The sequence below is a fragment of a genome, unplaced genomic scaffold, assembly GCF_019419815.1.
Source record: "Pyrus x bretschneideri cultivar Hongxiangsu unplaced genomic scaffold, Pyrus_bretschneideri_v1 Contig45, whole genome shotgun sequence".
Lineage (NCBI taxonomy): Eukaryota > Viridiplantae > Streptophyta > Magnoliopsida > Rosales > Rosaceae > Pyrus > Pyrus x bretschneideri.
This window is the reverse complement of record NW_025999779.1, coordinates 3,158,273-3,184,840: the sequence shown is the minus strand read 5'-3', so window position 1 is coordinate 3,184,840 and position 26,568 is coordinate 3,158,273. Positions and strand designations below refer to the sequence as shown.

At 36.6% G+C, this 26,568-nt stretch overlaps 2 protein-coding genes, 1 long non-coding RNA gene and 1 pseudogene across 17 annotated transcripts; 2 read left to right on the top strand and 2 right to left on the bottom strand.

Annotated features, from left to right (window-relative positions):
- Positions 1-983, bottom strand: LOC108866218 (low temperature-induced protein lt101.2-like). Its single transcript, XM_018644448.2, has 2 exons — positions 909-983; positions 1-487 (listed from the first exon to the last, which is right to left on the bottom strand). The coding sequence occupies exons 1-2, from the start codon at positions 981-983 to the stop codon at positions 395-397; spliced, it is 168 nt and encodes a 55-aa protein (XP_018499964.1). The 3' UTR covers positions 1-394.
- A 2,139-nt stretch (positions 984-3,122) lies between these two features.
- Positions 3,123-6,017, top strand: LOC125469750. Its single transcript, XR_007251968.1, has 2 exons — positions 3,123-3,550; positions 4,579-6,017. It is a non-coding gene; the product is annotated as an uncharacterized LOC125469750 (long non-coding RNA).
- A 1,694-nt stretch (positions 6,018-7,711) lies between these two features.
- On the bottom strand, positions 7,712-16,668 carry LOC103934448 (ribonuclease MRP protein subunit POP4). Of its 15 annotated transcripts, none has more exons than XM_048567495.1 (17): positions 16,398-16,668; positions 16,234-16,265; positions 15,958-16,084; positions 15,140-15,220; positions 13,919-14,005; positions 13,045-13,147; positions 11,642-11,716; positions 11,354-11,529; positions 10,271-10,504; positions 10,132-10,167; positions 9,951-10,027; positions 9,609-9,877; positions 9,240-9,308; positions 9,022-9,080; positions 8,460-8,561; positions 8,192-8,298; positions 7,712-8,045 (listed from the first exon to the last, which is right to left on the bottom strand). In XM_048567495.1, exons 8-16 carry the CDS (start codon positions 11,355-11,357, stop codon positions 8,201-8,203), a joined length of 948 nt encoding a protein of 315 aa, XP_048423452.1. In that variant the 5' UTR covers positions 11,358-11,529; positions 11,642-11,716; positions 13,045-13,147; positions 13,919-14,005; positions 15,140-15,220; positions 15,958-16,084; positions 16,234-16,265; positions 16,398-16,668; the 3' UTR covers positions 7,712-8,045; positions 8,192-8,200. The 15 variants fall into 15 exon arrangements, with proteins under 15 accessions (XP_048423452.1, XP_048423456.1, XP_048423455.1 ...); XM_048567499.1 differs by having other exon boundaries at positions 11,413-11,529; XM_048567498.1 differs by having other exon boundaries at positions 10,271-10,501; positions 11,413-11,529; positions 16,398-16,667.
- A 4,762-nt stretch (positions 16,669-21,430) lies between these two features.
- On the top strand, positions 21,431-25,984 carry LOC103934487 (annotated as a pseudogene).
- The last annotated feature ends 584 nt before the right edge of the window (positions 25,985-26,568 follow it).

The window sequence follows — 26,568 nt, the reverse complement described above, 5'->3', positions numbered from 1 at the left end:
CCTTTTATAAAAGTGCTTATAGTATCTATCTTAGTAAAAATACAAATGAATTTTAGAAAAAATGCTTAAAGTGCTTCCTAATTAAAAGAAGCATATAACTAGTACTTCTTAAAAACGCACTTAAAGTGCTTTTCAACCCTAAAAGCACTTGAACCAAAAGCATTTGATAGACACTTCCAAACATGCTCTGCAGGAACAATTGGGCAAAGTCCAATATTTATACAAGACAAAGAAACAGAAGAAATCTAGAAAGTCCAAGTATAAAGGTGGACTAATTATACAAAACAAGATGAAAATTTAACAAAAATGAAGATTTATATCTTAAAATATGTCAATCAGATCACACATTACACAAATTGATCACTAATTAAAAATGTAATGTAAACTAAAATAATTACGAAGTTTCTCGTAATATGACATAAAGTGCATATATAATTCCTGGTATATACCCAAATAGCGTCAGCAATAAGGCAATCCAAAACTCCACCTGCAATTTCACAAACAAACCTATATAAAAAAATAAATATAAAAAAAAAAAAACCCCCTAACACCACACAAAAGCGATGATAATACTTTTTAGTACCATCTCAACGGACTCTAGCCACGTAACTTGAAAGATATTCAGTTAACGGGTAAGATAATCATGTAATTGTATAAACAAAAAATTGTTTTCGTCATAACTTGCTAAACTAGCTTCTTACGATCGCCAAATGAAGATATATAACTGCATGATTTGCATACACTTGAAGATAAACATACAGTTCTATTCAATCAATATTAAGAAAACAAGTATTTCAATGCATACCCATTAGATTCCAACTTTGCGTGGACAGATTACTAGATCGCCAGTTGAAATGGTAAATGTAAAAGAACTCTCATTCAATACAAATGGTGACAATGTGACTTACCGCACAGCCATAGCGAATGATGACACCAACTGGTGGAAGAATTATGGCACATACGACTTCTACGCATGTCCTCATCTTATTAATTAACTGAGTTTTTATTGCTAATTCGTTTGTGGGAGAAGCCTTGTAATCTGAGAGCCGATGAGAAGAACGTGCAAAATTAGTTGTGGAAAACCGCAGGAACTAAGGCTACGTTTGCATGGCCAGCAATACACGCGTCTATCATTCCACCAAACAATGCTTTGGTGGGTTTACCTTTTAGGATTATGGGCTTGGTGTGCTTTGACGGGTGGATGTCATACACCAATTACCTAAAAGTATTAGAAACCATCCTTTTTCGTTATTGGAAAATTTTGAACACCAAAAGATATTTTAAGAAACAACCAAAGGTATTAGAAATCCATTCATGTGGTGTTTTTATGGGGAAAACTAGTCCTTGATCATGGACGGTAGCAGCAACTAAGTCCATTCAAAAATCAATCTTCGTATGAGTCGCTATAATTTGTGATTGTTACAAACTGCGGGAGTTATGTTCTCTAGAGTATCAATCAAAGCTCCGTCTTCAGGGTCCTTTAGTTTTAATTATTGCTCATTGCAAAGGTCGTTGGCTGGAGGAAATTGAGTTCAACTCCATTGAAAGCACCAATGTTGGAGCCAAAATTGTGCACATCCCTTAATAGAGACGAGATCCAGTTACAATTGTCCATGATCTCCGACGAGGGTAGATGGGGTTGGTTGTGGGGTGTGGTTGAATACAGATTGGATTGCCGTGTAAGTATATAGGAAAACAAATTAGGCTCACTTGTATATTTTTGTTTTTTAGAAGAATATAGAGATATTCCATTGATAAACAAGAATAGCTACAAGCCTACAAGGGTTGCCGTGTAGATATATTCCTAAAGTAACCAATATATTGCTATGGGGATAATTTGCACAAACAAGCATGCAAACATGATAGTCCTCTAAATGGCTACCATAAGCACAAGAACTACCGGTACCAGCTCAAGTATAGCCATCACACATCTGCCACAAAGACGGCAGCCTCAAGAGACCTACATTGTGGAACATGCAATGTCATCAACAATAAGCGAGACCACACAAAATCATTGCTAACAAACGATGCCACATTGCTTGTTAGTCGGGACATCACCAGCTAGATGCGGTACAAAAGTACACTAAACCTACACTACTGCGAAAACAGGAGCCACTGATTGGCTCATCTTCACAGCGAAATAAGAACACCCAGCTAGGACCACCTGCGACTTAATTAACCGGTTCTAGAGAGATCCGCAACCACCGAGAGAAAAGCACCGCGAAGCCACCACAAATCTGGCTAGGTAAGGCGGTGTCCCCGCTAATTGCTCAAGAAGAATAACTCCACCGTGGAGACCAAGCCATAGGAGGTGGATCTGATTCATCAAAAATAAAAAAGGAAAACTAATAAAAAAGACTTGAAGACTTTGAGCTCTAACGATAAAAACAAAATAAATGGTAAAGTAAATAGTACCATGATTGACTTTTTAGTATAAAAATGTGATTTTTCGTTAAAGTAAACAGTACCGAGAATTTTTTGTTAAAGTTCTCAAATAAAAAACCAACCAACCCACAAATTTGGCCCCAAATCAAGGGTAAAAACCTTGAGAGGAGTACAAATTTTGATTTGGGGCGGAGGCTCCAACAAAGCCATTGAAAAAATATTTGCCCACAAAATGATGGGCGAGAAAAGGTGCTAGTAGCAAAAAGTGGATTCGGTAATTTACAGAAGCAATTCATGTCGTTCTATGTGGTTGAGCAATAAAATGTATTTTTCAAGCTAAACGTTAAATGTTTCAAAGAGTAAAAGAATCATGGAATAGACACTATATTGCAGAGTTTCAATGATACGTTTGTACCAGTAGTAAACAAAAGTATCATTAACATAAGTTGTCCTAGTAGGAAAGAACGATATATTGCTGATTACAGGAAATAATTTCAAGATTTTAAGGGAACCAATTAGCTGAAGGGACAGCTATTTAAGTTATTTTCTTATGTATTTAAAAATATAACTACTTAACAATGGTTAAGTAAAGACACATAGAACGTTTTATGAAAAGTGGTCACGCTCACCACCAAGCAAGGATGATGAGCAAATTCTCACTCTAATACTATTATTAACGCTAGATATTTTTAGGCCTATCAGAAGACTACGAAAGTTAGGAAGAAGCCCAATGTAAAGCCACGCAAGCCCAAGATACCAAGAAGCCCAAAATGAAGCTCTAAAAGAAAGAATTCCCGAGTTATCTAGGTCGACCGTTACAGTCGACCGACGGATTATGCATTAAGTTTGAACTGCCAGGTTGAGTTTCGATGTCAAATGACATGAGCACGTGGGCTAATTGACAACTTTATGGCACAATGCTGAAGAAACAAGCTTACTTAACCATCGACTCAGGACATGTGATGATTACCAACCAATCAAAGTCTATGACGAGACACAAGGCAAAATTGGATCGTCGAGCTCAAGCAGGTTGCTTGGCTCTCAGAGCAATGCTAGGCAGATCACCAGAAGAATGCTCAGCATATGGACTGCTTAGCAGGCATGATGCTCTACAAACGACTGCATCTCGAGGAGCCCCACAGCTAGACTACCATTAAAAATGAAGGTGCGTTGACTGAGACCAGATATTTGTTAGATTAGATATTTTGGTTTGTATTTATTAGAGTTGTTGGGAAGTGCCACGTGACGTGATGATTGTTTAGGACCGTCCGTTTGACATCCATGTGAAGGGTGGGTTTGCCAATTTAAGGCAGAAGGGCAGAAGAGAGAATGGGAGGCTGGTGGGGGGAGAAAGGCTATGTTTGAAAATTTTCGAGATAATTTCAATTTTGTTTAAAGAAAAGAGTATACCATGCATTACATGATTACAAATTTACACTAAGGATATAGCTATATATTATAATGTTCTACAACACCAACATGTTACATGCACACGTTGTGAAAACTGTAATATCGATATCAGCACAAATTTACAAGACGTACTCATACTGATAAATTAAGATTCGTCCTTTGTGTGGCAAAATTAGCTATAGCTAGAAAGCTCAACTAGTGAAGGCATTCCAATTTATAAGGTAGAATGGTCCCTCACTAGAAGATTAAGAGCTCCAACGCAATTGTTACAAAGTGTCAAATTGGCCTGCAAGTTGCGGCCAATTGGTTAATCATTTGTCCGTCTCATGCATTATTGTTGTAACCTAGCTAGCTTGCTAGTTATATATGCAAGTATTATTTCAGACGTAACTTCCATACATACATGCATGCATTGTTATGCATTGTTTTGTGGAATAAATTCCAAGGGTTAGCTGGCGTACATGACAGCGGATTAACAATAATGCTACAGTATTCCATCCATTTGTTTCACAGTGCTTGTATCATTAACCCTAGACCCTAAACTTTTGCTTCTCCCGCTCTCCTCTTTCATTCATCTTCTCTGTCACTGAAATAAGTATATCTGTCAGTTTACACTTACATGATCCTCAACATTAACTTAGGCATACCTTATGCCCAATTATTCAATGAAATTAGGGTCCACTGGGGTTTACTACTTCATTTGTGTTTTTTCTGTTTTTTTATTCTCCGTGAAATTAGGATGGGATCTTTATCCTCTGGTGAAACTAATATCTCATTACCCAGTTCAAACTCATCCACCAACACCACCAAGTTTATTGTCACTCCAAAGCTGCCACATGGCTTCAGTCCTCCGGCTGCCAAGAGTGTTTTGAGGTGCCATCTCAAAACTTCAGCCCGAACATCTCCTAGACATTCCAGTTCTTGCCAGGCTCTGCAGCTGTTGGCGGTTGCTGGTCCGGACCCTTCATCTGGATGAGAAAAATGTGTCTATGACATTGGATTCACCCAAGGACTTCTCGGAATGGACACATTCTCAAATGCAGATGGATCGGTGATCCAGGGATTCGTCATAGGTTGTTGTACACACAACACACAACCACCTTGTCTTCGGAGATAATAGGTTGGCCATAAGTGAATGTTGGGCCTTGGGTCAGGCCACCCCACATCTACAAAGCGTCGGATGATCAAGGCGAACCTGACCACTACGGAATGGGAGCTGTTCTCAAGTTGCCTTCCTTCCGTTGAAGAACTAACAACGTTGACAAGGGTGCTGCAACACTGGACATTAGGGATGAGGCGGGTATAGATAGCAAGGGAATCCAATTCACTCCGATCATCTGAGGCCCGGCTGAGGAGGAGTACTTCAAGTACTACCTAAATTTCACAGGAATTACTATGATCTGCTGTATGGCTTCTAAGATGCTGGGTCCAACTCCGATGATCTGGACATTAATCATGCAGATTTCATTTTCCTCGGCAAATTCAGAAAAAACCTGAGACAACTCCCTCATTGCCCTGCCGTCGAAACTGAACTCAATTCTCGGAAATAGATCATGTGGATGCCACTAAGTCTGACCAAATCGCCTGTGGCGTAGCACAAGTCAACTCTTGTCTTGCTATCCGAGACAGTTATGACTCCATAACTGTGGCCAAGTACTCGACAACATCGGAGCCATGGCTGCCAAGTCCTTGTGAAGGGATATCGAAGCCATACATGGCTTCGTAATAAATGTTGGAACCCCGCTGACATTATTGCTGATGCAACATACTATCCGTTGGCAAAACGTGTCGTCGAATACTTGCCCACAAGGTATGGAGTCGTGCCTGTCCCGGATTGCAAGACAGGAGTTGACTTGTGCTATGCCACAGACGATCTGGTTGGCCTTAGTGGCTATCCAAATGATCTGTTTCCGAGAATTGAGTTCAGTTTCGAAGACGGGGCAATGATGGGGCTGTCCCAGGGTTTTTCTAAATTTTCTGAGGAAAATGAAAGCTGTATTATTCTCCACACCGTCGGAGTTGGACCCAGCATCATAGGGGTCATACAACGACAGAGAGGTTTTTGTTTGATCTCAGCAACTCTGTCATGGCCTTTGCTCCAAACCAAAGCTAGCATGATGTGTTCTCTGTTCGGTCTCCAAACGTAATAGCAACTGTACCAGTGTTGATTTATAACTATAATCTAGTTAATAAAAGGGGTACCATCCACACAACCATTTTTACTTCTCACACAGCCTTGTTAATTTATGTCCGTTGATCTTCTTCAATTTATCTGATCCGACGGTTAAAAACCAAAAAAATGTGGAAGAAGTAAAAAGGGGTGTGTGAATATCACACCCCTTAATAAAATAGTGAATTCTTTTTCAATCCTTGAAGAATTATCGAACCCCTATTACTATCTTCGCAATAGAGTGAGTGAAGTGATCCAAAGAAGTAGGAGTCGGGGAGGATTACTTTTAGAATAATACCATGTATAAGATTAAAAACTAACTTTACACTATGTTTGGATGAAGAAATTTAAGATTACTAAGGAATTTTAAAATGACGGAAATTGAAATGACGAGATTTTATATTCTAGAATTTGTGAATTTTCTTGTTTGGTAAACCTAAAAGAATAATGGAATTGAATACGGAATTTGTTCTTTTTAAACTCTAAATCAGAGAAATTGGAAAATGACACCTATTTACATGGAATTTAAACTTAGGAATTGGAGGTCCCAAATCCCAAGTTTTTTTCTATGCAGAAATTCTAAATTTCTATGCTTATGAATCCAAACAAGGGAATTGGTGCATGTCAATTTACAAATTCTGATTTTTACCTAAATTCCAAGTTTATTTTCCTCATCCAAACATAGTTTTAGTCTTTGGGATTAGTTGTAATGATCAAATATTAATTACGTTGTAATAATTATTGAGCTTATATTAATTAGGTTGTAATAATTATTGAGGGTTATATATTGATCCTCATAAACAATGAAAATATTATTTGACAATTATTATTAAGTCCCACAATAAAAAATGTCATATATATATATATATATATCATATATTCTTTATCGTGAGTAAATTTCTTTATATATATATATATATATATATGCATATTATGTACCTATGTATGTACTATAGAAATGTGCCAAGATATTTTGTACCGAAACTTATGTACTGATGCAATCGTACTGAAACTAATATATTGATACATTCGTACCGAAACATATGTAATGATACAACGGCACCAAAACTTATGTACCGATGCATTCGTACTAAAATTTATATACCGATGCAATTGTAATGATACATTCATACTGAAACTTATGTATCGATGCATTTGTAGCAAAACTTATATGCTCATGCATCGTACATAAACTTTGTACAGATACATTATACCGAAACTTATATACCGATGCAATCGTACCGAAATTACGTGCTGATAAGAAATTGAATTTTAATAAGTTTTATTTATTTATATGATGGAAGCACAAGAAAATACATTAATTATGGAAGGATAGACAATTTCGGATGGTCAGTTATAAATAATAAATGTGCTATAAATATTTAAATATGGTAAGTTTTAATAATAGAAACTTAAATTAGATTTATAAAACTATTCAGGTTACAAACTCTTATTTAAGCCTTAAAATCTATAAGCCCCTTAAATGTGCGCTCTTATAAGTGTGTTTAGAGACGGTGTTAATTATAATCCAGAACGTTGCAGAGCATGTCTGAGTCCTACAGTTGGTGAGACTCATAAGTTCGTTTTAAGGTGTTAATTACTAGTGGGGTGATGAGAATGGCACACCACCCATGTGAATGTGATCCATTTAGGCATATGAAAGGCCTGTTTTTGTAATGTTTAGCGTGCTGGTTCATGTGATCCATTTTGGAGGCAGTGCTTCCATTCTTTGCGATCATATATAACGTCAAAAATAAAACATCTTCCATGATTATGAAACATGTAAGAGATGGGCTGCCATAGTGAAATATGGAAGAGATAACTATAGAATTGCACAGCTTCGTACATCTATTAATTGGGAACTTTAACGAAAAACTCCCAATTAATTGTATTTGACGCCTAGCAAAGAATTGTAAAGCGGCATACTGAAGACCAGCTGGTACCTGCAAGAGTCCACTCCCCTTCCTTTTGTGATCATAGTTCTTCTCGATTGTTCAATGCCAAAGCTGGTCTCAGCCGCTCATCCACCAACCAACATTGTCGAACGACTGTCAATGATATTGTTAAACTCTTAACTGTTCTGCAATTTACCACAATTGGAAATCGGGAACAAGTTAACAAGTAAACTGAATACGAAAACAACGTCGATAGTAGTAAAGTTGATTGATTCGTTATCAAATAGCTTGCCAAATTCTTAAATCCCATATAAATAGTGGAGAAGATCACCTGAAACAATTACAAGCCCAAGTTTCTTGAAGTGAGTTTGTCCCCGTGCAAGGTAATCTTCCAGCAATCAACTTGAAATATAAACACAGAAAACTTTTTGGGCACCACTGCAAATATGCCCCATACAGATAATCAAACCATCAGCATTCCATTATCAATAGCATGAACACATACGTGTTCACTTTAGGTTCAGTTCAAAGTTCTATCAACACGAGTTGTACCAAGAACATCTAAATAAATTAAAGCTTTGAATCAGCAGCTCAATTACCTCTGAATTTATTATCCTGTGTAATTATCCCAAATGTTTCTGCTGTTTCACGAATCATGATACCACTCACTCCAGTGTATGAAGTTACTTTACACTCGGCAACTGCCAGTAAATAGACAGGGAACTACAGTAAGTATAGACAGAGAGAAAAGGGAAGATGAGGGCGTATTTGACACTGCCAAGCAATGTGCAGGAACGAGTCCAGATAGTTCAAAGGACATGCATTTGAACATAAGTTCATAACTTGATATAGAATAATGTATCCTTGAGCCATTCACATAAGAGAAGAACAAAATAACTTAAAGGAGCAGAATTAAAGTCCTAAATAATTCCCAATTTTGATCGACAAAAGAGATAAAAGGTTCTCAATTTTAGGATGTTTGAACATGTTGGAATTACAAGAAGCCATAGTACAAGTGATCTATCTGGTGTGATAAGAATTCGTAATATGGCTTGGAGGATGATTAGAGGTGAATAATGAACAAACAGTATGCACAATGTTTACATTAAGGACAAGAATGGGCAGTTATTAATGAAAGTTATGAAAAAGTAAGAAATAAACCTGAAATAATAGCACCATGTAGATCTGCACTAAGAATACACTGAGCCAGCTGATTTTTTCTGCGGGATTGAACAAACTTGTGGTTAGTTTTCAACATCGAAGACTAACAAAATGCAAAGCATATTGCCCCCCAAAACTATAGATGCTTAAGAAAGAAACGATTAACCATTAAAAAGTATACATAACTCTGATATCTGCAATGAGAAAGATATACTCACCCAGTAGTTTTTAAGAGTTGCATAATATAGCCTTTCCACAACTCATGCATTGGCTTAAATTTATCAAAGCTGTGATCCAAACAAAAGAAAGTATTAGAGAGTGAACCATAGATGGAAAAATATAACAAGTAAAAAAAAAATTGTTAAGATCTTATCATCAATCACGGAAAACATCTCTCCAGTTATTGAAGGAGAAATATATTGATGATAACCAGTAAAAACAAGCCATTCTGAATCGTAAGCTTGTAACTTCAGGATCAGAAAAAACAATTTGCCTAGCGTATCATTATTATTGTTCACTTGTTGGAAGAAGAAAAATAAGTATCACAGATTCACAAATGGCAACATATGCTGAGAAACACAATTCACCTATGAAAATCTTTAGGAAAATCAAACAATCCCTTCCTTTTTTGCTGTTTCATTGACATGTGCTTTTTAGAACGCTTGGAATGAATCTGCAGGGCCCTGGCACTAGAGCCAGTTGAAACGCCACGTCCTTGCACATAGTTATCGAGGAGAATCCAATTGTCAATTCTCTTACTTCTGGATCCTTGCATGTACTTCTGAGCTGAGTCTCCACTCTGAAGAAGCTCGTGCAAAACCTTATCAACTTTACTCTCCTTTCTACCGCCAGAGACCTGCATTTCACAAACTAGATCTTAAACCAATGACTTAAACCAAAAATTTTGCTTCAACTTCACGAAAAAGTACCTCAACACTAGTTGCCAGCAGATTCTCATCAACAGATTGAACTAGTTTTGCATATGTTGGACCACTTTCGTCGATCTCTGAATAACAAATACAAGCAAAATAAACATATAACCTCAATCCTAATCTCTTAAATTAAACTACCAAAAAATTTTGCCTCGATTCACTAAAACTGAAACAGTACCTTGTGAATTAATATACCCCGAAAAAGTGAAAGCTCCTATTAAGAATAAAGACGAGAAAAATCAAATAATCATAAATATACAAAATCATAACAGAAAAAAAAATTTAATTAAATATCTGAAACTAAGATTTTCACAAACCTTTCTTAAATGGAGTTGAACTTGAGGCCGATGGATTTGCTAAATTTGGTAAAGAATTAACAGCCAAAGAACTTGCAATCTGCGATTTCTTTCCAGCTTCATCGGTTTTTGATCTCTTGACAGTCTTCTTTTGATGTAAATCGAGCTCGACTTGGGCAGCCTCAAACCTTCGTTCCAATGCCTTCAAAGTGCGTTGGCGTTGATCGTCAACAATTGTTTCACCGGCCATGGCTGCTTGAAAAGATTAAGGAAAATTGGTTTAGTATCCCTTTTACAAACCCATCAACTGAAAACAGCCCTACACCCAAAACGGAATCTCTTGCTAGTAATTGGACAAAGAGACAAAACATAACAAAAATAAAATCAGACAAGAACTAGCATGCAATAAACAAAACTACAGAATATGATATCCATTTAACTACACAATACTAATAGAGCCTTTGGCTGAATGGTCCATATGCAATAACTAATATGTTTATAAATATCCAAACATTTGATCAAACACCAACTGGTCAACAAACACCTTATGCAGAAAGACAAGCATAACTAAAAGAAAATAAATCATGAAGATATATACCAAAGGTAAATCCCAGTAAACTCTCGGATCATTCATTATGTAGTTCATTTTGTGAGAGTGCTATGTGAAATGAAAAGACCTCGATGCTGAAGAAGAAACATTTAGACATGAAGTAATGGATGACTGAAACTCAAAAAATTCTAGTTGAGAAATTAGATCACCTTCAGATCATGACCCAGTTAATGAATGATAGAAAAATCAAAAGGGCATAATTCAAATATCAAAGAATCTTACAAATGTGCCCTGAAGATAATATGAGGTTTAAAAAGAACATAAAAACAAACAATAGAGAACATTAACAGATAAGATGAACAACAAGACCACAGCAGAAATGAGAATTCAGAAACAAAGATGATACCTTTATTAGCAAACCGAACAAGATAAAGTCTCAAAAACTCAATTTCCAACAAATTAACGTAAAATATCTACTAAGTAACTGAATTGCAAAGAGTAGCAAAAATAACACATTACAACATAGGATTTCCAAGAAAGAGAGAGAAGCATATTCATCAATGAGAGTGAAATCAGCCAAAACTAAGCCTAGGAATCCAAAAACAAAACCCACAAGAGCTATCCCAGGACCAATGAAACCGATTAGTAAACTGTCCTTCGTTCTTGGGCAACCTCCTCCGAACCCTCAACCGAACTACAATTCAGTGAAAACCTAACCATTTGCAGGATCCTGTCAAAATTTGAATCTAATTATTAGAGCGGATTAAATGTTCAGCAAATCCCAAATATAACTTGGAATGCAAAAGTATGAAAGGAAAATGTATTCGTCACAAGAACTTAACTCGTCGTCTAAATCTAAAGAAGACGAGCTGAAATCTCGGCAAGATCATGTACTCTAAACAGTAAAAACCTACGTCCTACAACCATTGATAAAGCAATTGAAAATGTTACAATTAGGCAGTCAGTTCTATTTGTCCAAAAAAAAAAAAAGGCAGTCAGAGTTCTAATGCCTCTAATACAATTACACACCTCCTCAATGGAGGTAGAAGAAAGGGAATTGAATTCCTCTCCAACACCGAAATTGCCCTGCCCCTCCCATCGGCCTCCCACCATTCAACCACCCACCCATCCCCACCCTTAACCGACGCAGACCACCGCACCACCTCCCAGACTGCCAAGACCTATCACCAACCCACCCCAACAGTTCTACAAACAAACTCCGGACACCCCAGATCCAAATTCGGATGGGGAAAGAGAGATGCAGATGAGTATAGAAAAAAAGAAAAACCTTGTGACTTACCCACTACGGATTGAATTTCGATTGCAGACGTTTTTACAGAGAGCATAACATAAAGCATTGAGCGGCTGGCAAATGGTTGAGAAATCCGAGAATGGCCGCAGGCAAGGAGTTCATGATTTACCGCCAAAAGGAGATCTTCAGGCCGATAGAACCCGACAAGGTCAGGATGGGCAAGAGTTGGCGCTTGGGGATGATCGCAAAAATAATATGCGGATGCAGACGGGGAGAGTAGAGAGAGTTGTGGTGGAACCGTAGAGGTTCCCGAACCTTTCTTCTTTTTTCAAATTTTTTTTTTTTTTTTTTTTTACTTCTTTTCCTTGCTGAATTAGGTTTTTACTCTTTAAGAAATAAAAAAAAGTTCCAAGTTTTATTAAAAATAAATATATGAGAATTGTTAAGATTTTAACAAAACTGTGTATGTGTGAAATTGTATTAAAAAGTTATGAATTTTTTTATTATTAAGATTAAGGGTATTTTAGTGATCATATTAATTTTCATTTCGATTCAAGTGAACTGGTAAACAACTTATATCATTTTAACTCTGATTCTAGGACATTATAGTAAACAACTTTGACAGGAATTTGATTCTGACTCCTCCCTATTTCAATTCTCCCTCAATACAATTCCTCATCAATTCAATTCCTCTTATTTTGATTACGGATTAGTAAACGAACCATTTAATCCTTCCTAAAACCATTCAAAACAGATTTCTGGACTATCGGATTTCAGCAAAATCCAATTTTGGGTTTTTATCAAACAGTTTGGGGAGGCAATAACTTTGGCTAGAAATCCAAAAACATAATAATATGAAAATTACATAAACACATATACCCTTCCAAAACCCTAGTCTAAGAGTAACCCATACAAATTTGAAAAAAAAAAAAAAAGGGAAATTAATAGATAATCAAATTTACCGGAGGGGGGGAGATGAAGAGTGTAACGTACCTTGGTTGCGTCAAATTTTGAAGCTTCTTAGAACCGAAGGACGTCGTAGCGAATAGTGTTTAGGTGAGCTGATCGGTTGATATTATTTGGGGTATTAGGATTTCTGCAAAGACGTTGAGAGTTTAAATGCACCGTCTGGTTAAAGTGGAGATACAATTTGGGCTTTTAGAGACTACCATTGATTTTAACCGAAATTACTAACAGGGAATTTTGGAAAAATGTTTGTTCGGAAATTTAAGAAGAAAAAAAAACAAACAAAAAGAAACCGAATCAAATTTAAAAAACTTAACTGAACCGAAATTTATTAGTAGTTTTGATTTTCTGCCGTTTAGAATCCAAATTGAACCAAAACAAGCAAAATAACGTCGTTTTATACTTTACCCTAAGGTTATTCTTTTTAAGCATAAACAAACTATTATTCGAACTCGTAGTCACATCAATTATTAAATTAACATTACGCATTTATCTTTAGTCATCTCTATGTGGCATGACATGAAAAGGCAGTAGAGGAAATTGTTGTCAAATTTGACAGTAACTTCAAATTTATTTTTAGTAATTAATAAATACTTTTTATAATTTTAATAGTTATCTTTTGTTTTAAAATACTAATTAAAACTATAAAAAGTAAATAATGTAATAAATAATAGTTTAAACTAGTAATAGAGCCCGCGCGTTGCTGCGGGTTTTAAAAGTTTATAAAACATGTATAAAGTTGTATTTCAATAGTAGAAAACGATAGTAGGCAAGAGAAGCAAAGAGCTAGGTGCATAACAAAGCTTCAGTAATGCATAAATGATTTCATCAAATGTAAAGGAAAGGATTGCTAACTACTAAGACATGCAACTAACACAAAAACAGTTACTCTTGAGCTTACAATTATGAATGTTGTTTGATCGAGATTATTCAGCTCAATCTGCTTTGTTCATCTATTTCTTACGCTTTCTGTGTTGATCTCTCGACCCTGAAAGGAATAACAATATCAATACAAAAACAGTCAAACATAGCCACAGAAGCCAAACACCAACAATCTCTCATATCCTCCACCCAAAAACACATAGAAAGAAAAAGGAAGAATATGTACGTGTTTTCTCCTCTTCTCTTTTCCTCCTAAAGATACTCACAATGGATATCATTGACAGTGATAATATATTATTGTTTCTTTGGTCAAATGTAATCTAATATTATCAATTGGTAGTTAGTTCTAAAACATTGTTTTTGCAAAAACAACGAAAAAAGAATGTTGTAGAAAGATGGATCAGATATATTTGGTTTGGTGTCTCTATGTAATATAGAGATATAATGTAAAAATAAAAATGAGTCAGCATTAGTACGTTAGAATCAAACTATTCAGATTTCCATACAAAACAAAACCATATGGACCCCATTTTTGTACAATAACTCGCAGATGCTGTAAAATACGTCTAATACAGGGCAAATAAATACTGATAAAAAATTGTCAAATGATAAATACAGGCTTCTCTAAATAAGCCCATGCAACTACACACATAGAAATAAATCGTTAATAAGAATATAAATATGTATACCATGCCTTGAAAACAATGAATAAATTAAATCATCATCTTGACAATTATAAAGAAAACCAACTATATGATTAACAAAAATTAAGCCTAAAAAGAAACGCAGGACATAAAGATCTATTATAAATTGTCGCTTACATCAGAAACAAATGTTAATTTATTCAAAATCAAACATGGAAAAATATATATATATGGAAAGAAGAGAATAGATAATAAGCGCGAACAAATTTTGTTCAGATTATTAATTCATATTGCAAATCATAGGTCAGAAATTGAAACCAAATGATATCATTAAAGAATAACTTTTGTATTATGTCTTTATATTGATTGCCAACAAAATGGTCTTCTTTTTTTTTTTTTTTTTTTTTCCTTTCTCAACCCAAAGTAGAACCACCAAACCCTGTAATGAAACAAAATATTGTTCATAGAAAATTCCAAAAATTTAATTAGATTTAACCAATACAGTCCTAAACCTATTTAATCTGAAAAATATAAAAAGAATTTTGTACATTACAAAATCAAATCAAATCATATAATCTCAAACATTTTATTCATACCTTTTTTATTGTCTTTATACCGATCACCAACAACCTTTATATATTTTTACTCAATCTTTGAAGGTGAATTTTTATAAAAACCTGCAATCATGACCAAAAAAAAATTAATATCACAAAGATAGAAAAAAATTGCAGCCTTGAATATTTATAACATCAAGAGAAGGACCACACAAAGATAAGATTGATCAACAAAGATACATTTGTCCACCAAAGTCCAATAAAATACATTCAGAAAAGCTGTTCAGTTTTTACACTTATTGATCAAATGGACTTTAAAAACGAATTCAAATGAACTAAACGGAAAAGAATAACAAAAATTATTGTAAAAAAAAAAAAGAATTTAAGCATATTAAGACCATGCACTGACTAACTCTTTGACTAAATCATCAACACTCTAAATACGAATAAATAAATGTGCAAGTAGAGGTGTAAAGTAGAGGATCCCATAATCGTCCCAATGTTAATTTCATGAGTAGTTTAGGAAGACATGTGAGGACAATAATTACTTTGTCAACTGATTTAAACAATGAGATTCCAAAAAAGACAACCCCGTAGGAGACACACTATAGTTTCTGCCCACCACAGAGCTTAATCTCTGTCCACACACTATCCATACCCCTTACTGAATCAAAACCCCTAAATCGAACTGATCACAAAACTGGATTACTGCTCTTACTCTGTTAGACATACCCACACTTATCAATTTACACATAAATTTCAATTCTGAATCATTGGGGTTTCCAAAAAATTCCACAGAAATGCAAAAGTAGACAAATAAACTGAAACAAAATTATGTGCACTGGGGAATCAAGACTCACCCAAAATTGCTATCCAATGCCCTACAATTGAGAACACGTTTACAAAGCCTTTCAAAGGCTCATATTCAACTTTCATATGCAAAGACTCTAAGCTCCAATTGTTATTTCTCAACTCTAGTTACTTCAGCTGCATAACAGAAAGAAAAAAAAAATTATTTAACTATAATTAACTAATCTGATTTAAGATTAATAAAAAAAAAGTCGGAAATTTCAGCTTTAAAATTACATCTCAGGCTGGAAGTCGAATAAAAAACGTAGAATTTCAAAACTCCTCACCTTAATGTCAGAAACCCGAAAAACCGGATCTCCTGAAACCAAAAAGAAAACCAAATTAAATCTGAGGCCAAAATTCCCAAAATCACAACCAAAAAATTTAAATGAAAAACCCGTTTATAAATCCAAATTTACACTCCCAAGCACATAACATTCAAAGCCCATACCAAATCGGCAGCAGGAAACGTGATCCGCTCCAAATTTTCTGCAAATCGAGATCAAACTGACTATTTTTTAGCAAGCGAGCGTTGTCGTCTGCAGCCTCCGACAAAAGGATCTAAACAAATTTTACCGACTTAACCATTTTTTGGAAAAAGCCGAGACACAGAGAGAACTCGAGATGGGAGAGCAAGGCCAGGATTGAGAGAAGGTTTGTGAGACAGAGATAGAATTGGAAAGAAGAGTCCAGAAAAGAGAAAAGCCGTAGTCCACGAAGAAGGGATAGCCTCTTCTGAAATCATCGACGACAAACGCGTGGCAAAGGAGGGTAGCGATGCCATTTCACTGTAGCAAAGATGGCAAAAAATTGACTTAACAAACGAATTGAGGGGCATTTTGGTCCGCACACTGCTCTGGAACAGTAACCAGAAGTTTGGGTTTTAGTATATATAAATAAATTTTAACAAAACTATATGTGTGTGTATGTGTGAAATTGTATTAAAAAGTTATGAATTTTTTTTATTATTAAGATTAAGGGTATTTTAGTGATCATATTAATTTTCATTTCGATTCAGGTGAACTAGTAAACAACTTATATCATTTTAACTCTGATTCTAGGACATTATAGTAAACAACTTTAACAGGAATTTGATTCTGACTTCTCCCTATTTCAATTCTCCCTCAATACAATTCCTCATCAATTCAATTCCTCTTATTTTGATTACGGATTAGTAAACGAACCATTTAATCCTTCCTAAAACCGTTCAAAACAGATTTCTGGACTATCGGATTTCAGCAAAATCCAATTTTGGGTTTTTATCAAATAGTTTGGGGAGGCAATAACTTTGGCTAGAAATCCAAAAACATAATAATATGAAAATTACATAAACACATATACCCTTCCAAAACCCTAGTCTAAGAGTAACCCATACAAATTTGAAAAAAAAAAAAAAAGGGAAATTAGTAGATAATCAAATTTACCAGAGAGGGGAGATGAAGAGTGTAACGTACCTTGGTTGCGTCAAATTTTGAAGCTTCTTAGAACCGAAGGACGTTGTAGTGAATGGTGTTTAGGTGAGCTAATCGGTTGATATTATTTGGGGTATTAGGATTTCTGCGAAAGAAAGAGGTCGACTTACCAGCGCGCGCAAAGACGTTGAGAGTTTAAATGCACCATCTGGTTAAAGTGGAGATACAGTTTGGGCTTTTAGAGACTACCATTGATTTTAACCAAAATTACTAACAGGGAATTTTGGAAAAACGTCTATTCGGAAATTTAAGAAGAAAAAAAAAACAAACAAAAAGAAACCGAATCAAATTTAAAAAACTGAACTGAAATTTATTAGTAGTTTTGATTTTCTGCCGTTTAGAATCCAAATTGAACCAAAACAAGCAAAATAACGTCGTTTTATACTTTACCCTAAGGTTATTCTTTTTAAGCATAAACAAACTATTATTCGAACTCGTAGTCACATCAATTATTAAATTAACATTACGCATTTATCTTTAGTCATCTCGCATGACATGAAAAGGCAGTAGAGGAAGTTGTTGTCAAATTTGACAGTAACTTCAAATTTATTTTTAGTAATTAATAAATACTTTTTATAATTTTAATAGTTATCTTTTGTTTTAAAATACTAATTAAAACTATAAAAAGTAAATAATGTAATAAATAATAGTTTAAATTTGACATATCGGTTAGAGAACAAAATTTATAAAAAGATCAATGTACCACATAAGACCAACTCCAATGGTTGGGCTAAAAGCCAGATTTTTTAGCCAAAAAAAGTTAGCTTTTAGCTCAGAAACAGCTTTTCTGCTTTAACCATTCTGGGCTAAAATTTTAGTCCGGAATTATTAAAGAATGAACTTAGGCTATTTTTTTCTTAAATTAAATTAAAAAAAATGTAGACTATCATAAATTAATTTTATGAACATTTTAATCTAAAAATATTTAAATTCAGATAAATATTGAAAAATCACTAAATTTTCCACAAAGCAAGCCTTCAACTTTCACCAATCTTTCAACCTTAGGCTAACTTTCAATTCACCAACCGTTCAACACCAAATTTTTTACATCAAAGTGTGGAATAATAAATAGAATAATTATTGAAGGCATCTAGATTAATAGAAACAATAATTAATAAGACATAAATTTAATAAAGTACATAAACAATGATAATTATTAGGAATTCAATAGAAACAATAATTAGTAGGAGAAAATTGAGTTTTGTGTGGATGTTTGAACAAATACATAGGTATTTATAGAGTTTTTGGGTGAATTTTGAGTTAAATAATTTTTTTAATTATTTTAGCCGTTGAATTTAAATTTGGGACGTTAGATCTTTTTTTTTACTGTTAGATTTGATTATATTTGATTTCAGTCATTGGATTCAATGTATTTTAAAATAACATATTCTAAAAAAAAAAATTTTGAATCATGATGGTTGGATCAACCAACGGTCCTTAAACCTCAGCCATTGGATGTCAATTATAGTCGTTGGGATGATGATGTTGGCCAACAACCAGCTGACTGCAGGGCCCACTGTAATAACTCGTCCCGAGATTTACGGAACAAAAAGGGTATTTTCGTATTTTCACTTTGGTTGGGTTTCTTTTGTTTAAAATAATGGTTTTTGGTTCTTAATTGGTGAGCCCAAGGGGCCCACCCCCTGTTTTGTCCCCCGGTTCCCTTCCCATTTTCTTTCTTTTCTGATTTCTATGACTCTTTCTCTAGCTCTTTCTCTCCCCGAAACTCTATGCATCTCTCTCTTGACCTTACTCTTCCCTCCTCACTGTCGAACACACACACAAACATATAAACACACGACGGCATCACCACCATCGTTGGGCCTTTCTTCTCTCCCTCATTCTCTGTGAAGCACAGAGACCACCCAATCATGCTTAGCACACCTATGCTGGCGAGTTCTACTATTCCCGACTAGGTGAGGCTCGAAATACCATCACTCATTCTTCATTTTCAAGGATTTGGTGGTTTAAATGAAAATAGGTATTGTCTTGGGGACGTTTTGACACAGGAAAACCACCTCAGAGAACTAAACCCAGATTCCAGAAAATACCCGTGGCTTTCAGGCCACTTTTTGGCCAAACCACGACGAGTTGGCCGACGTGAAGGTATCAATCTCTTCGTCTCGCTGAGCACTACAACTTTCTTTTCTGAATCATCCAATTTCGTTGAGTATTGAAGAAGTTATATCCATTTGAATCTTACCCAATTTTCGGCGACCTCCGAGGCTTTTAAGGTGTTTTCCGGCCAAACCACGGTGAGTTAGCATCCTGTGAGGTACCTTTCTCTTCGTCTTTTCGAGAGCTATGCTTTTCATTTTTGAATCACTCGATTTCGTTAAGTATTGACAAAGTTATGGACGTTCAAAGTTTGTCTAAATTCCGGTCGAATTCCGGGCTTCTTCTCCAGCGTAAAACCCAACCCAAGAAACCACCTAGGCCTTCGGGCCGTTCTTGCCAAGCCCAAAACCCTGGGCAGCCCAACCTAACCCTTTTATTTCTTTTTATTTTGTTAATTTAAAGGCCTTTGGGCCATTTCCCTTTAGGGCCTTAGGCCCGTGCATTCTAAAACCCAAATCCATCAGAACCCAAACCCAAGTCCAAACCCTTTGACCTAACCTGGTCCAACACAATACCCTTGACTCAGATTCGTTGACTTTGACCCGGTGTCAACGGTCAACGTTGACTTTGACCGTTGACTTTTTAGGTTTTCATGCGAGACCCCTCCTAGGCTAATTTTGACGTCCTGAATCTATGTTTGACGTTCGTTTTCCCAAATTAATTCGTTTGAGTAGAGTTTGACTAAATGTACCCTTTATGTGCTTAGGAGCAATTAATTGTGGCGTTCTATCTTCGCTAGTTGCGTGGCTCTTCAATGGCTAAGTACTATGAGTGGACCCCTTCTAAAAATGCATGTTTTGATAGTAGAAATGCATACATGAAAAGCATGATTTGATGACTATGTTTTAAGAAACGTTTTATGAGATAACATGCTTACTAAGACTAGTTTAAATTATTACTATTTTTCCTATAACCCCGTGTTCTTATAGAATATCCGATGGATGATGATATGATATTTAGAACATGTTTAGAACACCTTTTTATAGTATAGATGATGGATGACTTTATACTATGAAGTTGCTTTTTAATATATGTATGTTCAATGCTTTTGTACTTACCTAGTGGTCATTTCTGCTACGGGACGTAGGGATATATTCTAGTCTGTCCCGGGTGACGGTTTGGTGTTGGTATAGGGCCTGGAGTGTGTTTTCTCTGGCTATTAGCACAGGGATGGGGAGCTGGCATGGAGCCTGAAATGTATTCCTCTAACTATCTGCTCAGAGATGGGGAGCCGGCATGGGGCCTGGGGGTTATCAAACATTCACTAGTGATTACTATATATACAAGTTATGATTTGAGACATTGCACGGCATACTAGGTTTCGGAAAACTTATGTTTATCATGATATATATGTGATTTCATAAAAACTTTGGGGTTAGTACGTTGATAACTGTTTTATTATATATATATCAACTTGGTCCACTCATGTTTGTTTTGCCCCCTTTAGGACTTAGAATCGAGACGTACAATCTCGACGTCAAGGAACTTCCGCATTGACATCTTCGAGTCCTCTCGGCATCACTCACGTCCTTTCACAAACCTAATCAAATAAACACCGTTGGATGAGACGGTTTGGAAAAGACATTGACCAGAACTAACGGTTAAGATCGAACCAGGCATAAATTAATGTTACCTATCTGGCGGTAGAGAATAATAAATTAAAAAGAACATTCCCGTGTCACATGGGCCCAGCGACGTACACTGAAAACCGGCAGTTCCAGGTCGACAGACAGCGTGGGCAGAACCGCCCGACACGCACCGCCCAACACGCACCGCCCGAGCCGGTCTCCAGCCGTTTAAATCACGGCGTAGCAGCCGATGACGTGGACACATCCAGACCGTCCGATTCCACTTCACACCAAAAGTAAACTCGGCTCTCGTATTCGACTATGCATCTTCAACCTCAAGCACCGAAAAACGCTTTTCCGTATGAAGTGCTTGCAGAAAACCAGCGTTGGCGAAGGGCCGACGAGAAGTGCATAAGTCAATTCCAGTAAAAAGCTGAATGATTCAGATCAGAGAAGCAACGGTTTCAGTGTTAGGGAAAGCAAAAGCTAAAACGCCGCTGAGGTAAGGTTAGCAATGCAGAGGTGCATTTGGCTTTTGGCTTTTGCTTTTTGATGCATTGAATATTTATAATTTTATTTTTCACTTTTCTGTGTTGGTTCCGATTCGTTTTTGAACGGTGGTCGGTTCGGTTTTCTTTTTTTTTTTTTTTTTTTTTTTAAATTTTATAGCAAAATTAGGTTGAAAACCAAGCTTCAATTTCACGCTTGGAAAGTTACAGTTTTGACATCATTGCCTCTGCAACTCTCTCTCTCTCTCTCTCTCTCTCTCTATGTATATTTATATATGTATGTATGTATGTATGTATATATGTATGTATATATGTATGTATAAGCCTATCGATGATTCTGAGCTCTCACTCTCACTCTCTGTCGACTGTGTTATTCGAATTTCACAGAAATGTCGGAGGTGAGAGGATCGAGCTCGTGGAGGGACGAGCTGGCGAGTCTGGTGAGTGACTCGGGGATACGATACGCGGCGGCCGATCCTATCGAAGTCTCTACGGCTTCGTTTGATGCTGGTTTCGCCTCCTGCGAAGAATTGGAGCAATCGGAGAACTTCAAGGATCAGATTAAGGGATTCGCAATCGCTTGGGGCGAGATACTTGTGGATTTGGCAAGAGGATGTAAGGACATTGTGGAGCAGAACATTCTGACCGAGGACTCGTACATTGTCCAAAAGCTTCGGAATCCCTGCGCCAAGGCGTCTGCGAAATTGAGATACTTGAATGAGTTTTTGCCGGAGGATCGCGATCCGGCTCACGCTTGGCCGGTTATACTCTTGGTGTTCATTCTTGCACTTTCAGGTATATTGTTTTGCATTTGTTAAATGTTCAATGTTTGTTGATTATGCACTTGTTGCATTAATTTGATTGTGATAATTGCATAAATATTTGTATTTGTTACTCATAAGACTATTAATTTACTGTTCAAGTGTTTTTTTGTGATTAAGGTTTTTGATCTGTTTCCAATTGTTTTGGGAGGAGCTACTACGGATCTACATACTTTTTTTGGATAGAGCTTTCGCATTTTTCGTGTTCTATTTTTGTTCCTAATGTTTTTCAGTTAGTGTTCGGGTTTTGTTCTTTTGATGTACCTTATTCAATGGTTGAACAACGTGTTCTTGAGCTCGAGTCTTTCCCCGCTTGATCAATGGATCATGAGTGGCGACATTTGATAATATTTGGACTGCTTGTCATTCAGTTGGCAGAAAGTTGATGCTTAAAATTGCATAAGTAATTTTTGCATGGAACCTTCCAAATGTAAGCAGACTGTTAAGGGAAATGTGGTTTCAAAACGTAGCGGTCTCTTTTCTTTTTTTTCAATCTGCGATGCTATGCTGGGGTTTCCATTTTCGCCTCTGTGCATTCTCTAAATAGTTTCTAGGTGATGCAACTTTACTCTGTTGCATTTCATTAAATCTTACAAGGAGTTAACGAGAGAAGTGCTCTACGATTCCTGGAGCCATGCTGGAAAGCATTGTATTCCTCTGGATAAGGCTATACTAGTCTTCTGAATGTTGATACTTGATAGTTTTGGTGGAATGAATAAATATAATAAAAAAAATTACTTGAGTCAGTCCTCGATGGAGTGGTTTTGGTATTCTTATTCGGCCTTTTTGTATGTAGTGGAATTATTATTTCTTTAACTTTCAACTGTCCTAGTAAAGTTTTTCTAGATTAGTCATTGTTTTTCTTTTGAACTAAGAAGGCTTTTTCAGTAGGAGCTCCAAAACTTGATTTTGACTGCAGTATACATTTGCGTTCTTTCGTGGTATAAGCATGATCTGACGTGTCTACATTTCTAAACATGTGCAGCTATAAATGTCAATACCAACCATGACAGCTTGGTCCGATCAGTGAAGAAAGTGCAAATACATCCTCCTAGTGCTAGTCATGTACTACTTCCAGACGGGAGACGATTGGCCTATCATGAACAAGGTGTCCCAGCAAAGAGCACTCGGTTTTTACTGATTGCTCCACATTCTTTTCTTTCATCTCGACTTGCAGGTGAATAAATCACTGGTACTGCTATATTATTTTAGGTGGTTAGAATCTTGGAAACCATAATCTATGCTCTTGCTGAAGAGTATATGGTATAAAGATATCATACACTGGTTTTTTCCTCCTCCTCCAATTTATTATTCTTTTTTCTCAAAAGGTATACCAGGAATAAGATATCATTGCTTGTAGAGTTTGGTATCCGCTTGGTCGCATATGATCTTCCTGGTTTTGGGGAGAGTGATCCTCATCCCAGCAGGAATCTTAACTCATCGGCATTGGATATGCTATACTTAGCAAATGCTATTGGTGTTGATGACAAGTTCTGGGTGCTGGGCCACTCAAGTGGAACGATGCATGCGTGGGCTTCTCTCAGATACATTCCTGACAGAGTTGCAGGTATGTTACTTGTTTTCTGAAAATTTACGACCATGGTTTAATTTCTATTTGGGTTCTGTGGATGCTTGCATAATAATATTTAACACCCAAAATCCGAACCTTATTTATGTGCACCCTTATATTCTATGACTTTCTAAAGATTTATCAGGAATAACTTGCTGTGTTATGAATCTTGAGTGAACTTGCAGGTGCAGCCATGGTGGGCCCAATGATTAATCCCTATGAGCCGGGTATGACTAAAGAGGAGAAGAAAAAGACTTGGGAACCATGGGTTCTACGAAGGAGATTAATGTATTTTTTCGCTCGTAGATTTCCAAAATTTCTGTCCTCTTTTTATCGCCGAAGCTTCCTATCAGGGAAACATGACAGAATTGATAAATGGTTGTCTCTCTCACTGGGGAAGAAGGTGAGCTCATTGTCATCTAATCCATGAAATATCCTGCAAGATGTGAAAACCTTTTTCTTCCCCGCAGTCAGTGCCAGCTTTAAACAGATTTCTATGTTTCTCATTTCTCTTAAAGCAAGGCATGATCATGCATGCCAGTATATTTTTGTGTTTATAATAAGACTGCTTTTTTCTGCCTTTGGTAGATTAACAATTTCATATTTTTAGTCACTTTTTGAAACCTGCACTCCGGACCGCTTCACACATATTCAGGTGTATTCATTGCACAAGGTGTCAACTTTCATATTCTTGATACGTGCAGGATGAAATTCTGATTGAAGATCCAAAAGTTGAGGAACATTTGCAAAGGGATATAGAGGAGTCGATCCGCCAAGGGAGTATCAAACCCTTCATAGAGGAAGCTGTCCTACAAGTATCACGGTGGGGTTTTAGTCTGGCAGATCTTCAGGCACAGAAACAGTGTCAACGAAGAGGATTTCTAGCTTGGCTCTGGAACAGTGAGGCAGAATGCATGCTGACTGGATTTCTAGGCCAGATACACATATGGCAGGTTGGTTAATGTATTTTATTATTTTCCCCTTGTATTTCTTAATTGCCTATCCAACGTTTGCTGCTCTGGTGTTTCTACTATGAATCTTGCGACATTTTACTTTTGTATGCGGCTGGTTTTGCGGGGGTCAGTTATATCATATGCTGAAATTCTAACCGAGGACTTAGAACTACTCTCATTCAAAATGCATGCATTAACGTCGGTGCAACTTGGCTCGAGAATTTTGTTAATGACATTATGCCTAATGAAAAATGTGCAGGGAATGGATGATATGGTAGTCCCACCATCAGTGACTGATTATATAGCACGGGTTTTACCTGGATCTTACGTGCATAAGCTGCCAAATGAAGGCCACTTCTCGTACTTGTACTTCTGCGATGAATGCCATAGACAGATCTTCACTACTCTTTTTGGAAGCCCTCAAGGTCCAGTAGTCGAAAAATTGGATATAGATACAACGTCATTGGAAGGTAACTCAGAAGAGATAGCAACAAATGCTTGATACTCTGTTAGAGATCAACTCGGGAAGAAAGATCAACAAATGTAGATCAACAATTGCTTGATTCTCTCGCGACTTGCGCATCCTTTCTGATAATTGGTTCCTTTTACGTAGAATTCGTATGTAAATACCATAGAATAACCGCAGGATGCTCCTTTGCTCAGCAGAGCGTGAAGCTGAGTTCGAAAAGTTTTGGAGGATTAGCACGTTTGATGACGAGATGCTGTGAAGCAATGGTGCCGCAGTCTACGTGAAGTTTGCGTCTCCTCTGGTGGTATGGTTTTTTCTCACCGTCCACGGCTCACTGTATCACATGTGATTCAACAAATGGAAGTTGTTTTCTCTCTTTTGGATTCATAACTCATACAAATGTTTGTATCTAACTGTTAAACATTGAAGGCCACGAAAGGGTAAACAACGTAATGTTTCGCTGCTTTTGTGAGGACGTGTGCCCCGAATGTTGTTCGGATTTGCATATTCTTGACAGTAATAAAAAGTGGAAGCTTTCAGTTTTCCATTTGAATGCAATGTAGATTGTGAGTTGATTTAAATTCTTTTGCTCACACCCAGGTTAAGGTTAAGTCAAATGGCACAGTAAAAAAATGCAAAATACAAAGCCGTACAAGTATCGCGGTGTTTGGCAGATCTTGGGAAGTCGTTTTTGTTCGTTCTTTTGAATTCTTGACAGTAAATGGAGTTTTCCATGGAGTTGCAAAACAATTAGTACATTTTAAAACAAAAATATTGGACGGTTGTGATTTATCCAAGATTTGTACAAAATTTGGCTCCCTCCATTTATCTACGTTCACAAGTCCTACTGCCTACTGTCTCGATCATCATTCATCTCTCTCTTCTAAATTCACAGCAACAACAATTTGGAATTCAAATTCACCTTCATCTCCCCTTCGCCACCAATCTTCTTCTCACTGTCACTGCCTCTGCCTCCCAACCTCTTACTTTCCCCAGCCTTACTATCCCCACTACCACCATGTCTTCTAATGACACTGCCGTCACCGTTATGCCGACACTCTCGGCCTATTACTTTCTTGAGGTCCGAATTGGGCTTCCATGGTTCACCGTGAAACTGGTTCTCTCTACGTCAACCCCGACAA

Excerpts from the sequence above, each read along its gene's own strand:
- LOC108866218 (XM_018644448.2), bottom strand. The coding sequence starts at position 983 with ATGAGGACATGCGTAGAAGTCGTATGTGCCATAATTCTTCCACCAGTT. Across the intron at positions 488-908 it reads TCATTCGCTATGGCTGTGCG|GTGGAGTTTTGGATTGCCTT; the intron begins GTAAGTCACATT and ends GTGAAATTGCAG.
- LOC103934448 (XM_048567495.1), bottom strand. Across the intron at positions 10,168-10,270 it reads TTCAACTCCATTTAAGAAAG|GAGCTTTCACTTTTTCGGGG; the intron begins GTTTGTGAAAAT and ends TATTCTTAATAG. Across the intron at positions 9,309-9,608 it reads TTTCCTAAAGATTTTCATAG|CTTTGATAAATTTAAGCCAA; the intron begins GTGAATTGTGTT and ends TTTGGATCACAG.